This window comes from Nipponia nippon, unplaced genomic scaffold (genome assembly GCF_047370975.1).
Source record: "Nipponia nippon isolate SJK-2023a ecotype South Korea unplaced genomic scaffold, ASM4737097v1 scaffold_3, whole genome shotgun sequence".
Classification (NCBI taxonomy): Eukaryota; Metazoa; Chordata; class Aves; order Pelecaniformes; family Threskiornithidae; genus Nipponia; species Nipponia nippon.
Window position 1 is genome coordinate 74212845 of NW_028262347.1, and position 15171 is coordinate 74228015.

General features: G+C 40.7%; 1 protein-coding gene across 22 annotated transcripts in view; it reads left to right on the top strand.

Annotated features, from left to right (window-relative positions):
• SOX5 (SRY-box transcription factor 5) overlaps positions 1-14001 on the top strand; it is a 645708-nt gene extending 631707 nt beyond the window's left edge. For all 22 annotated transcript variants that reach the window (XM_087765890.1, XM_087765888.1, XM_087765887.1 and 19 more), the window contains 4 exons: positions 953-1061; positions 1964-2137; positions 8499-8715; positions 12086-14001. In XM_087765890.1, the coding sequence (XP_087622016.1) occupies positions 953-1061; positions 1964-2137; positions 8499-8715; positions 12086-12389 (804 nt within the window). In that variant the 3' untranslated portion in view covers positions 12390-14001. The remainder of the gene's footprint in view (positions 1-952; positions 1062-1963; positions 2138-8498; positions 8716-12085) is intronic.
• The last annotated feature ends 1170 nt before the right edge of the window (positions 14002-15171 follow it).

Here is a 15171-nt window from a genome sequence, read left to right on the forward strand (position 1 = left end):
TTCTTAGCTTTGCAAAAGGCACAGTGCCTAACATTTTGAAACGTTAGTATTGCTTTCCTGAAAGACTTATTTTTAAACATATGATTGTCAGGAAGATAGAACGTTTATGAGTAAAATTCATTGGGAAAACAAAAACAGTTGGAAAATGGAACACCTTTGTATTTGTAAAGTCAAACAATTCAGGGGGAAGCGAGGTGTTTTGAAGAGAACATTGGAATTGATGGCCCTGGCACGTTGTTCTGGCAATGTCTTTAGACACCACTGCAGCCTGACAGATTAATTGGCAGCACGCACTAGCCTGTTGCAATCCAAGGTTCACAGATAGTTCTGACTAGATGAATGATGGACGGGGTGTTAGTAGGGTTGGGCAAACAGTCTGGACAAGAACACAAACTGCTGCCCAAGTATCATGCTTGATTCAGGCTGACCCTTTCCCAAGGCCTGAATAAGTTTGAACTACAGGATTTTTTTTTCCCCTATGGGCTGCTTCCTAAAATATTGCCTTTTATAAAAAGAAAAAGAGCAAAGTCATCCGTGTCTCCGCACTTTGATTGCAGGCTGGTAATAGAGTAAAACAATAAATACATTGCAAAAGAGCATGTATCGTCTAAACTTCCAGTCCAGCTTTGCAGTCCCAGGGACATAGAGAGTTGAAGCATTCTTCAGATGTGCAGCCAATTTTATCATGCCTGACTAAACCAGCCTTTTCAACACTATGAAGTTTGCTCATCACTAGCTAATAAGCATGTTTTAAAAACGACTTCGTAGAGTCTGCAACCATATCCCTTCCAAAAAAAATATTAGTCTGTATTCTTAAATACCTGTCTCAGTAAACTGTTGTGAACGAATTGTTATCCAGCTTCCTTATCAACCTTCTAAATTACCTGTGAACTTTGCAGTTACAATATTTAATGATTTTCCTGATCCAAACCCTGTCATCTTGCCCATATAGGACAAAACAACACTGGAGACCCTGACTCAGCAACTGGCAGTAAAACAGAGTGAAGACGGGAAGTTTAGCCACGCAATGATGGATTTCAACATGAGTGGAGATTCTGACGGTCAGTATAAATGGCTTATCCTTATTTCCAGGTTTGTGTGTTAATGTCAACGGGATCTGGAGGAGAATTCAAGTGCTTTGGAGGCCTGTGAGGAGTAAGAGCAGTTAGTAATAAGTGGCTATGAAACAAGACAGGACAAAATGATTAATTGTGCAGTGTTTTAAGTCTGGAGGTGATTATTAGCCTTCTCTTCTGTACACTGCACTTCTCAAGACTGGACCAAGAATGTATTTCTGATGGTTAAAGGGAATAAAAGAGGCAAATAGGTGTGGGATAAATGAGAGCACACAGTGAGTCCATGAATTATAGACCCGATCATCCACAGGTGATGCACTCTCTGCATCTGTAGGAACTTTCTTGGTTTGATGAAGCAAGCGTAATGTTTGTTTCTTTCTCTGCTATTGCTTATGTTGCTACAGAGAGGTAAGAAGAAAAACAGGCAGATGTGTAAATATTCATGTGCTAGTTAGAGAGTTGCCTAAGAAACACCTGATGTTGCCATATATCATCCCTTTCTCATCACAAAAAAGGTAGAAGATAGGTAACATAATGTGACCAGCATTTGGTAAGCAAGAAAGGAAGAAAGTAAAAGGAAAATCTAAGTATTGGGTTTACATTATTAAGTAGTAAAAGATGGTTTAGAAAAGCTGTTTAATGCTTTGTGTTGAAAAAAAAAATGAAACTCATCATCAAGTCTATAATATGTGATACTGAATCAATAGAAGAACTAAAACCTAGACAATATGCAATATATGGTATTTCCTACTGCTTCAAGTAAAAAGAAGAAATGCCATTAGCCCATTGTGAACACTGACTTATTGAATGTGCAGCGCCTGACATAGGTGGCAGAGGAAGCTACATAATGAAACACAAGCTGGGAATGTTTTTCTCTTTCTTTTTAGGAAGTGCAGGAGTTTCAGAGTCTAGAATTTATCGGGAATCCAGAGGGCGTGGTAGCAATGAGCCCCATATCAAGCGCCCAATGAATGCATTCATGGTGTGGGCTAAAGATGAACGGAGGAAGATCCTTCAAGCCTTCCCTGACATGCACAACTCCAATATCAGCAAGATACTAGGTAAGAATGGTAAAGCACTGTTCTTTCAGTAGCAAAACTCAAAAAATTTTTGACTGAATAGAGCTGAGCACCTGACACAACAGAATTACTGTCTCTAGAACATGTGTTTTGCTACTTAATGACTGCACCATGGACAGCAGCGATACGAGCTTTCACTGTGCTGCCCAGCAGTATACATTAACCATAACCTGAAATGTTCTTGTGTCTTTGTAATTGCTGAGATTATGGTGGTGGTTTTAGTGTGAAAGCATGAACTGAATAGGCAAAAAAGTTCATTTCATTAGGCTGTTGAACAAGCAGAAAATGACTGCTAGAATTTATTTGCCCACATATTTTATCTAACTAGATTCTATAGGGTAGCACACTGCAGTATTTGGTTTGTGCCATAGCACTTTCTGTTCAAATCAATGGCCGTAGGGAAAAGATCCTAAAATACATCCTTTTATTTTATACATGGACAGTTTTAAAGGATTTTTATTATGTTCCTGTTATATTAAATTCCCCTTTAGTACATCATCTCTATCACAAGCTGCTTTTATTCTAAATATTCTGAAAAGAATCCTGAAATCAAAAAAAGAAACATCAGAACTAATTTCCATACCCTCTACTCTTCACATCCCAAGAAATATTTGTCAGTAGCTTCATCTACTGAATTTCATGCCATAGTCTTCCAGCTTTTCACTGCTTGCTCAAATTCCCAGGACCACATTCTGTCCGAAGTTACTCCTCTGTGACACACTGAATGATATGGAAGGTCAATACTGAGGATCTCTGAGGCCAATGAATTACTGTTCTGCAGAAAAAAAAAAAATCTGTGACCAAATTGGAGGTGTTGCATTTTTACCGATAAAGACTGTGTTACAGGACCTAAGCGTCCCTTAGGCCAGCGGGTAGAAGCTTAAGCAGAGATCATGTTTACCTGGGCTGCAGGTCTCGTTGGTTTTGCAGACAACTCGAGAGATGTAGTGCAGTTGTAATGGCAGCATTAACCAGCTCCAGGGCTGGTAAATATGCTGAGTTTAGACTGGTCAGAGGTTTGAAGTTTAGCTTGATTGGAATGGTATTATGAAAATTCAGCAGGGGGCAAGTGGAAATGAGATAAATTGGTTGGAGAGGCAGAATGTATTGGCTGTGGATGGCAGATGTGACGATATTAACCCATGATTAAAAGGGTGGTACAAGATGATTAGATTAGTTATGGGAACAGGATTAGAAGGCTAAATTGGTTATGTTGATGGTAAAATAACCTTATACTGGTTAAAAGGGATTATACTGGTCAGAGGTGTATGATGTGATTAGACTGAGGACAGGGCAGTAATAGTTTTGGTCTGTTTCTAAATTGAGAGTAGACCTGGTGAAACCTGTTTTTAAATAATCAGCTTCAGAAATCTACAAGATCATTCTGAATGGCCCTTTTCATATAGAAAGTACAAAGAGAGCTTGATGTTTTCCCTCTTAACTGATTGTTTTGGATAACAACCTCCGACAGCACGCTGCTAATTCATTCTGCTTAAAACAGGCGCTTGAGCTGGGCTGACATTTTACGCAGTCTCTGGGGATCCTGGTTGACATTTTAAAGGGCTTCTAAGCATTTTATAATACCCTAAAATCTGGTTTTAATAAGCCATTCTGCTGAAATTGTTAACATAAGGAATCACCTTTTACTATTTGGCGCTAGATCAGGGAGATATGGGGACATCTTTTTCTGATTAGATATACAGTAGTTGGAGTAAAATGTGCAAATTCATTACAGATCCTGTTGAGGTGACAGACAGTATAACTGACTCCAAACTCTTTCTGTTTTGCTGCCAGATATGGGGAAAAGCAAGGTCTGAAGCAGTAAGAGATGATGTTTCTATTTCTTCCCAGCATCACATTTAATTTTTTTATTCCACCTATGCAATGAAGAGGGATGTCCTGATGTCTTCTTTCTTGACAGAAAGATTACAAAGGTCTTCCCTCAATTGCAAAAGGCCAGTCTTTTGAAGCCAGCAGGGAACTCGCTGTTAACTGGCGTAGGGTGAGCAACTAGAAGCTTGCAGTTCAGCCAGGTATTAGGGTCTCTTTATTAGAAAGCCACAATTTTTCCTTACCATTTTTTCAGCAGCACTGCTACACATTGAGGTCAGAGAGCTCATTGTCAGAGAGAGTAGCTTAGATGGAGTTGTCACTGATCGAGGGTCATTTTTGTAGTAAAATGGGAGGAGGTGCCCTTCCCAGCACTAGAATTCTCTAGGGATTATGTTTGACACTGTGGTATTATGTTTTGAGCATAAAAATTAGATACATGGATTTGTCACTAAATTCATCTGTGCATACGTTTCTCATCCATCTGTTCATTGCAACTTAAACTTGTGGATAATGATTTTTTTTTAGTAAATTGTTAAAAAAGTGCTAAAATGGGTCTGCTGGACCCTATCAATTTAATAATGCATTGTTTAGATATTTTTGTAAAGATTTTAATTAATTTCACTGAGAAATCTACATAAAGAGATTAGGAAAAGATGAAGTTAGATACTACCTTCAGAAATTCTCTCGTGGATGTGTAAGCTTGTGAACACAAACCTGTACACATACCTACACGTTATACAAGTGTTTGTGTATGTAAGGGTATTTTTTAAACGTAAAACCAGCCTGATTCAGATACTGAGATTAAAAAATGTTGGTCTAATGGACTAAAAGTTCGGCAATATTACAAACAGCTGAAAATTCTTGTCAGAGAAACTTGGCTTGAAATCAGCAGTAAGCAGAGCTCCTAACCCCATCTAGTGCATGCGCACGTGTGCCCGAGCACAAGTGCCGGGGCACCCATGGAGGCATCCCTTTTCTGCCCTGGGCTCAAATAGCTGGCCCTCTAAAGCCATCTTCACAATCATCGTGTGGGCACAGCTCTAACTGCCCTAGCTCACTTTGGGGCTAGGAGCCGTGTTTGGTGCTGCAAAGTCTTAAAATTTTCTCGTTTCTTTTCGGAATACCTCAGCCACCAGATCAGGGAGAACTGTGCGAGAATCCTGCTTGTCATTACGTATGCACCCAGGGAGGGGAACGGGTTCTTGTTTTCATAGTCAAGGAGAAAAGCCGTGCATACTTGACCCACTCAAAGCTTTCTAACACAGATGGTGAGCAGAAAGCTCACCCAAGAGTGTAAATCTTCCTTTAAAAAGAAAGATTTTTCAAGATTCTTCCGTCACACCTTGTTTGGGCTTGGGCTTAGTGCTGTGCATAGGTACCCATGCCTGCCTGCGTGTGTTCATAGACACATAAAACAATGGCAGATAAAGCTATTACAAATGTATTTTGTCCAAACACAAGGTATTCTTAACCAGTTTTAGTATGTTGATTGACGATACTCATTCATAGCTTAGCTTGCCTGTAGATGTAAATTCAAAGATCAGAGTTATATATTCTTCAAACTTCCAAAATTTCAGATTAAGACCAATCAGAGAGCTGGTTGGATTTTGCATATTACTAAGAAAATAAGTGAAAATGATGAAATGTAAAAAACAAGGGTTTGTCATCAGAAAATGTGCCCTTTTTCAAAATTTATTTTGACAGCATTGTTTGTTTAATTATTTATGATACTTCAAAACATACTAGGAAATTTTATTTAGTGTATTTTGTAAAAACGGTAAAGTCAGAGTAAGAGAAGGTATCAGTGCAGAAGGCAGCTATTAAAAATTTGCTAGGAAGAGAGGTGAGACTTCCAGGATTTTTGTTGTATTGAGTTTGCAGCTTGGGAAGGAAAAACATAATGAATGACATTATGTATAGATATTGTATGTGTAATTGTATGTACAAATATTATGTATCATAATTTCAGTTTTTATGGCCCTTATCCTGCAAAGACTTATGTGTTTGCTTAACTTCACCAACTCTTCACGGATCTTTTCACATGAGGGGGTAGGAATCTGCCTGCTCAGATCTGACTGTAGGATTGCAGCAAGTGAGCTAGCACAGCGAAAGAGGAATTGTGCTGGAATAGAACATTTTAATGGCAATTTTGCAACAACTGATTTTAATTTCTACCTTTCTGTCTGTCCATCTGTCTCAAAATATGTCTGAGTTCCTACATTGCAGGTCCCTGCACAGCATGTAAAGCAAATGTGAAGATTTGTTTAAACACTGAGGTTTTCAACTTTATTATTCATAAATAAAAACTGATTCATCAGCAGGAAATGGGGCTGGGGCTGTTTTTCTAAGCCACTGGAACTACAGCAGGCCTGTGATTACAGGACTCTAGATTTAGATAACTCTTATGATTTTCTTCATATGCTAAAACGCTAGTGTGCCAGCGTTTACAAGGTAGGATTTGAAAGTAGAACTCCATCTGGGCATCGTCCAGTAGAGCTCATATGCTTTACCCTGGATTCTTAACATCTTTCAACAGAGGTCCTATCTATGTTTCCATCTTATGCAGGATTAGTATGTGTTAAGTGTTTTGGCAGTCTCCACATGTTTATCGCTGTGTCATTTAGCCCAAAATCTAGGAGGTACTACATGTGGAAAGTTGGTGTCACTTTCTCTAGCCACTCTCTTTGCCAGAAAAAGCTTGGAATAATTTCTCTTCAGGAGACAAAGCTGCTGACCAGAATTCTGCCCGCAGAGGTTTGCTGCCCTTGTAACACAGAGCCCTGCCACAGATCCCCGTGCACAGACACTGCCTCTGTATGACATACAAAGTGCCGTGAAGGAGTTTTAGTCCAAATCCTAGAAACCATCTAGTCATGCTAATATGGTGCTGCTCCTAAGCTAATAACAATGTAATTAAACTGTTTCCCATTCCAGAACTACCTGGAGGATCTCTGCATGTTATATGTTGTAAACGTCATGAAAAATGATGGTTTTGACTCCAAAGTAATGTTTGCTAAGAAAGGGATGTCCATTGCTCCTCTTCAGAACAAAGACATTATTTACGAATCGGTTATCTCTAGGTGTGAGGTCAGGCTGTAGCAGCCCGTTAACCCTTCACTCCAGAAGCCCAAACTGCAGCTTGGAATAAAGAGTCGAAGAGCAATGGGGAAGATGGTGTCAATAATCAAAAGGGATAACTGCGCTCTCTATATTGCGAGTCTTAGGGGCACAGTGAGCTAAGACCAGCCTGAGTAATAGCATGAGCTAAGTACAGTATGAGTAACCATAAAAAATGAAGAACAAGAGGAAGTCAAGTATGACATATGACATTATGAACCCATTAAACTGAGAAACTATTCAAACTTTTTTTCCAATGGGAAAATTGACTATTTTCCAGTGAAGTTTTCCTTCTAGGCCACATGTTTCACAGCTTGGACCATTCCTGTTATATGAAATGAAATCCTGAAATGTGTCTTACCCTGAAGCACTTCTATAGTTCATGGAAAAATAAAATAGGATAACTGGTTCAAGAAATTTTACTTTCTGCTCCCATATTATGTCCTTTAAGAAATATTAGTTTATAAATTTCAGGAGGTATTTGAAAAAAACTGTAAGGTCTTCATTATTTCCCTAGCTCAGATATCCACACTAACATAGGCAGAGTGTCAGAAACAAGGCTGCCAGCAATGAGGCTGTAGAGCGGCTCCGTGGAGAGGTGTGCCAGTATCCCAGTGCTCTTCCCTTCATGACACATACTAAATTCTTTAAGTTGGAGCTGGCAGTGTTCACCAGGACTTGGTCTTGGAGTTAAAACCCCACTGAGACATATGGGATGGTTTATAGCTTTTAGAGGCATTGCTTCAGGGTCTTTGCAGGCTCCTGTACCCAGCAGCGTAGCATTTACAATCAGTTCATATTCTGCTGCTTACAAACCTGGAAGCTAGAAAAATAAGGTAGTTGTCATGAAGGACTAAGCTGTAGACACGTACATATCCAGAGTTTATGCCTTGATCCAGCCGTGGTGGAGCACTGCGACTAGAGCACAGCACATGGGAGCGGTGCCTCCTCTAGAACAGGAGGTGAAAACAGGCCCGTGGCCAAAGGAAAGTGGAGGGGACGTAGCAGAGCAGACTCTGTGTATCTAAGAGCTCTTTGGCCATTCCACTAAAATATACTGCCTTGTTTTCTAAAACAAAGTGTCAGGGATTGCTCATTATCAGGACGATGGTTTTACTTCCCACCTGAAAGACATTATGATGTAGATAAGTTGCAGTAAAATATTGAGTCAAAATCTCCAGTATCATCTCTCTCTGCCTCTTGGCCATACCCAAGAGGTTTACCAGTCAAATACAAACAAGACCTGACCCCTGTCTAGAAGCTCTGACAGATTCCCAGCCCAAAGCGATATGACCGTAGGTATCTTGTTCTGGCTGACCTACTTGTTTCTTTGCCTTTTAGTGTCTGTGGATGAGTAGAATCTCATTTCTCGTTGTTTTGTTTTTTGTGACAGGATCTCGCTGGAAAGCTATGACGAACCTAGAGAAGCAGCCATACTATGAGGAGCAGGCCCGACTCAGCAAACAGCACCTGGAGAAATACCCAGACTACAAATACAAGCCAAGGCCGAAGCGTACCTGCCTTGTAGATGGCAAAAAATTACGCATTGGCGAGTACAAGGCTATCATGCGCAACAGACGCCAGGAGATGAGGCAGTATTTTAATGTTGGGTATGGGACCTTTAAAAACTACCGCTCATTTCAGCAGAAAAATTTTTCGGGGAGAATTCTTAATTCAGTGTGGTAAATGGTATATTTTATTGGCCAGAACATTATATATTGCTAGCAGAATATGAAGCTTATACTTTAAAACCATGTGTTCCAGGAGGAAGTTAGGCAGTTAGGGATTTTTTTGTTGGCTCTGCTATACAGTCCTCTTACAGCTTCAGCCAACTGTCTCATTTCCACTGTGATCATGCAAAAGAAAAAAAAAAAAAACAAAGCTTACGATTTTCCAATGAAATGTAAGTCTTCTAATAAAGCCTTATAAGTATTACTTTATTATGAGGCCTCAGAGAGTATATCTGAATGAATCTATGGTAGCGCCTCTTGATCCAAAAGCCAAAAATGCAAGTTTGCATTCAGTATGATCAGTGGCAAGTGGTCTGCAAAAGGACTGCTGAACATACTGAACTTGAGCTGGAATATGGACTTGGCTCAGTAAATTCATATCAGGCATGAAGTTGTCTGCGTTGTTCATCGTGATGGCATTTGTCATACTAGGGAGTGTCTTTCAGTACAGTAAGCTAAATGCTTTGTGTTCAGCATAAATTTCAAGATGACTGGTTGTGATAAACAGCTAATAGATCAGCTTGATATGATTAGATTAAAATTTGCCTAGAAAACTAGCATGTATTTTCCTTCTGCAAAGACTCCTTGGTTTTGGTTACAGCAGATCAAAAGAATTGGAAGTAATCAAATATTCTGCAATATTTATGTATTCACTCCAGAAAATTAAATGCTACACAGCAGTCTTTAAAAAAGCAAAACCAGCAACACGAACAACCCTCAGAATTAATGGAATTTGTGTTCTGTTTCATCTGAATTTGGAATCATTTTAATATTAACTGAATTGCACATCTCTCTAGTTAACGGTTAGAAGTAGCAATAAAGGAGAGAATATCTGTCCAGCAACTGTTAAGTGTCATCAGACTGTGTTTTAAACAGCTACAGTGTGCATTGTTACAATAAGCCGCTCAGCAGAGAAATTTGAGCTGCTTAACCCTGTGGCGCTGGCAGGTCCAGTGATCCCAATGGTAAGCACTGAAACAAACACAGGGAAGTCAGCCAACATTTGGCATCAAGAGATTAAAAAAGAGGAGGGGGCCTTCTGGAAAAAGAATAGGTGGCAACAGAGCCCCCAAAACACTGCTTATCTGGTTAACATGCATGCTTCATCATGGGAAAAAAAATTAACCTTGTAACATTCTGCATATTATTTAGCTTTCCAAACAAGGCTGACATTGAAATCAAGACATTTCAGGAGATAATTTGCACTGGGGCATTAGAGCAGAGAACCTCGGGTGAAATCTCTGTAGAAGTCACTGACGAAGCGGCCGATGACTGCAGTGGGGTCAGTGTTTGATGCTGGCAGTCACAGCACTACAGTTGCATTCCTGGTTTTAGTTCCCCATCTGCTGCATCACCCAGTACAGGTCATTTAGGGCTAAACTTCTGAGCACCACTCCAGCTCCTGCCTGGGCACCAAAATAAGTGATTTGGTTTACAAGAGCTGTGGCTATGCCAGCTGCTGGGACGTGCTGAAAGCCTGTCTGAAGGCATCACAGTGGGAAGGACTGGGCATTTTTTGCAACTCTTGTACTTAAGGCTTCTGTGTCTCAGTGTGCTCATCTTCAGTGGTGGTAGGGTAAGCTCACCTCACTGGACTGCTGAGAGCCCCAGTACATTAGTATCTGAGGGCTGCTTTGAGATCCTCTGGAGTGGACATCCTATAGAAGTGGAAAAATACTATTCTTAAATTATTTAATATTTGAAAAGCACTCTGAAAAGCACCATTTAAGTGCATAGCATTCCTATTGTTAAATATTAAAAGCAATTTAAGTGTGCTGAATCTTGTTACAGAAATGCTGACTCCAGAAAACAAAAGCCTTCCTATTGAATTAAGAATAAAATGCAAATTAGATCCGCTCCCTACTTCAAGAGCTATATCTTCAGCTGACACAACTTCTGCTTGTTTCAGAAACACGGAAATAAGGACTGTGCGGAGCGAGGCCTCGCTCGAATGGCAGGCAGGAAGTATCAGAAAATGCAGCAAGCAATTCCAAACAAATGTAAAGCTGTTTGGCAGAGGAAAGTCTTTCAGGATCACTGTACTGTGCAAGGCTTACTGTACAGCCAGGGCACAGGCAGGCAGGGGAACAGGGGAGGGTTTCATTCTTAATTAAGAATGTTCATCTCAAGAGACTCTGCCCTGTCTCCTGTGGCAAGGCTTTTCAGTGCAGATGGACACACCGCTGATGACATTACAATGTGCAGCATGTACTGAAGAGTATTACTGCAATGGAATTACTTCATGCAGCAAGGAAACAAAAGGAGCATGAATTTTAAACCTCTAGGCTTGTTGGGACCCTGAAGCTTCTCAGGGAAACAAGCACTGGTATAACACTGCTAGTGTTCTTGATGCAAAGGGAATTTCTATGGCCTGAAATAATTCTTCTTTCATTACTGCAGACAGGTTTCCAAGGCTTAGATGCCGTATAAAGGCATCCTGTAGAGGATTTTCTCAAATGCTCATGTTGCTTGCTTGCTTTTTATTTATTTTTAAATAATGCATGCTTCCGTTTTAAGTCTGCCTTTTCCCAATTTTATCCACCTTCCTTCAAAGGTTCTGCTTTTCACAAGTGCCACTCACTGTGGAAACTATCACTTTCCAGTGGGAAGCCCTTAGTGATCATTCTATAAACCCATGTTGGCCCCAGAAAGCCCCCTGTTCCTCTCCCTAATAATGGCCAGGTCTCTGAGTGAATGTGGAGTAAGCATTACCTCTCTGGAGAGACCTGCCTAGCTTTCTCCTCATCCTACAGCAACTCCCCATTCCTGTGCAAACTACCTAGCCCTCACCGCATCTCTCCTGTTGGCAATGTGTTACTTCTATGTCTAGTCCTGCTAGCAGCTTGAATCATTTAAAAGAAGATTTTCAAAATACATGTTTTTTAAGTTGGACCACAATTGAAAGGATGTTTATTTTTGTCTGGCAGCTCATGGGACACCCAGTTTACCCAGTAAAGAAGTTTGCATCACAAGCAGTCCAGTTGAAGCTGTGTAGGTCAGGTACAGCTAGAGATGTTTACAGAGACTGGGTTTTCTTATCAGTGAAGTTGATTTGGGCTTGGTGTTCATTTCAAGAGCATCAGTTGGTGAGCCTGGAATATTGATATAAGCGTTGTCTTGCATGGGCCATCCAGGAGCTTCCTCTGCATGCCCAAGAGCATATGCTGTGGGCTTGCAAAGTGCTGTTGTACTTGCCCTTCCTTTACTCCTTCCAGTATTCACATGTCCTTTTACTTTTTCTCCACGGCAGGCAACAAGCACAGATTCCCATTGCCACCGCGGGCGTAGTTTACCCAGGAGCCATTGCCATGGCAGGAATGCCTTCCCCACATCTGCCCTCTGAGCACTCGAGCGTGTCCAGCAGCCCGGAGCCCGGGATGCCCGTCATCCAGAGCACTTACGGCATCAAAGGCGAGGAGCCTCATATCAAGGAAGAGATGCAGACCGATGACGTCAATGGAGAAATCTACGATGAATATGATGAGGAAGAGGATGACCCCGATGCGGACTATGGCAGTGACAGTGAAAATCACATTGCGGGTCAAGCCAACTGATCAGGGTCCAAATATCTCATGACCTACAGGACTTCAAGGAGAAAAGAAAAAATAAATAAAGCCCCATCTGGTTTATCCTTGCCAGTGGCCAAGCACATTAACTTTCTCATACACTGACTGTTACTTTAACTGTTAGTCTTAACTAGTTGGGACATCAGCTGACTAATAGACATCAGCCTGCATCAGAAGAAAAAAGGCTCAGAAGAAAGGAAACAAAGACAACGACGACAACAACAACAGAATGATATAAGCTATGGGTAAAATAATGCCAGTAATTCAGCTGCTATACCCAAGCACTGAAGTCTTACCCGTCGACCTTTTATTATTATTATTTTTTTTTCAAATAAACTTTATGGCTGTTTGTTCTACAATGTTCTAGAAATTCTCACTCAGGTACACAGTGCCAACAAGTGGCTTGTGAATGTGTTTTGTTGTTTTGTGCTACAGTTTAAAGAGAAATAATTTTTTTTTTTGGTAATGCACCTGACAGGAAAGAAAAAAGATAAAATTCCTTTGACCCCCTCTGTCTCCTCCTCCTCCTCCTCCTCCCTGGCAAATCTGGGTCCGAAGTGTGTGCGTGTGTGCGTGCGTGCCTGTGCGCGTGGCTGGCAAGGAAGGAAGTGGGGAGTCTGTTTCTGTTAACCCCAACGAGCAATTATTTCCTTTCAAGAGAGGACTTCTCTTCATCAGTTGCACACCATACTGAGTCTTTGAGCAAGTGCCAAATTTGTACTAAAGCGCTGAACTAGTCCAATTTGCTTTTTTTTTGGTTGGTCTCGTTTTGTTTTTGTTCTGCTTTTCTTTTGCTTCCTGCTCTGTCTTAAGTTAGGACAGTGTTGTATCTTAGACAATCCCTTGAAGAACCTGATATACCAGCAGCTGGTGAGATTAGACATATATTTTTGGTTTTGGTTTTGCTTTTTAAAGGAAACTGTAGGTGCCGTTCTCAGGTGAAAAAAGAGAGAGAGAGAGAGAGAGACATAAGAAATTTAGAGAAAAAATATTTTATGATCTTGGATTTTCATGTGTGCGTGTTTATGGTACTAATAAGAATAATATTGGACTATTGTGAGAAAAAAGCACGTTCCAGAATGAAGTCCTGCACCCTCCAAATGACTTGGTCTATAAGGAGCCTTTGCTTTTAATTTACACTTCAAGTGGCAGCATATACAACATAAAAAAGGCTTGTCCAAAATACGATTTGTTCAGCACAGGACAGGGCAACTGGAAATGTTACCTCCTTGCTGAGTGTAATTAGGTTACCATCATGTCCAGTTTTAATGCACTGGTACCTTCAGGGTGGATAAGTACTGATCTCTGATTCAAAAGGCAATTTTTTTTAACTGACTTCTTTTTCTCCTTTGCACTTGCAGAAATCCATTTTTTATCAGTGGGATGTTTGTGTAGGAAGAAAGACTAATAGCTATGAAGAGACTTCCATATTCAAAGTGGGCATGTAAGAACCCAAACCTTTGCGGTGCCGAGTTTCCCTAGCTGCTGCCTCTCACAAGTGAAAAACTGTTCTCCTGGGCTAAAATATTTTCAGTGTTGTTCTAGAGCCCTTAGATATGTTGCTTGGGCAGTTTTGCCTTCCTTGGGCAACAGCAACCAGGTGAGGAAGGTGGATTTACGCAAGCATAATCCTGAGCAGAAGTTAGGCTCTTTTATTTCCAATAAGGTAACTGAATGTTACGCTTTATTTCAGAAAAAAGAACATAAATACAAGTGAATCAAAGAGTTTTCATCTTTTCGTCTCCTCACTCTGATCTTCCTGTAGAAGGAGAGGACCCAGGTTCGTGTAGCAAGACAGAAGCATTAGATCTAAACCAACCATCCAACCAACCAACCAAAAAAGCTACCTCTGATTTTGAACAGCAGCTATCCAAGAACTCCTCTCTGGCCTGGGACGCAAAGTCTTAGGATCATACTGAAGCAAAAGCCTTCCTCTGAGTCAGTTTTCTAACTGAGGATGCCACCTCTATATTCATGTTGCTCCCTGGTAAATTCCTACTCCTAGAGAGAGACTCATTGCTGTCGTTATCAGTTTTAACTTGTAAAAATAGCCCTGTGCGTCTTAGTGCCAGTGAGGTCCCAGCCCAAGCATTCACCAGAACCATGGTCTTCAGTACTTAGCAACGTAGATTTTGCAAGCGGTCCCTTTATCAGGCAAATTTAGCCCATGGTGCAACCAGCCATTTCAGTCCAGGTGCAGGATGAAAGGGGCAGGTAGGAGGAGAGACTGGAAGGGAGGTTGTGGGGGGTCTGTCTTTGCCTCTTGAAATCCCACTTGAAGTGTAACTTGACCTCTGCAGACCTTGTGCAAAGCAAACAAGCAAACGCCATTGAAGACTTAGGACAATACTCCGACGAGCAGTTTGGACGTGTGATAGTTTTACCCTGCAGCATCTGTTTTATTTTTCTCCTGTTTTCCCTTTGTTGATTTCCACCTCTGCCTCAAAAAAATTCCTTTCTATTTTCTCTCTCTCAAAAGATTTGCTCTGAAGTTATGCTTGGAGTAGCTGATCATATCCTCCATGTCAGAGAGGTTCTTTTTGTTTGTACTTTATGACTGTGTTGGGTTTTTTTTTCAGTTGAACTGCCTCTTCTTGCTAGTGTTGTAATGGTAATTATAATAATAATAATAATAATGGTCAGCTGTTCCCAGATTAGTAAATTATGTATAATTTATTTTATCCCCCCCCTTTTTTAACTTTATTTTATTCTGTTCTAACTTGGCAGTGCAGCAAATGAAGCTGTTAGGCTATTTAAAATGGATACCCCT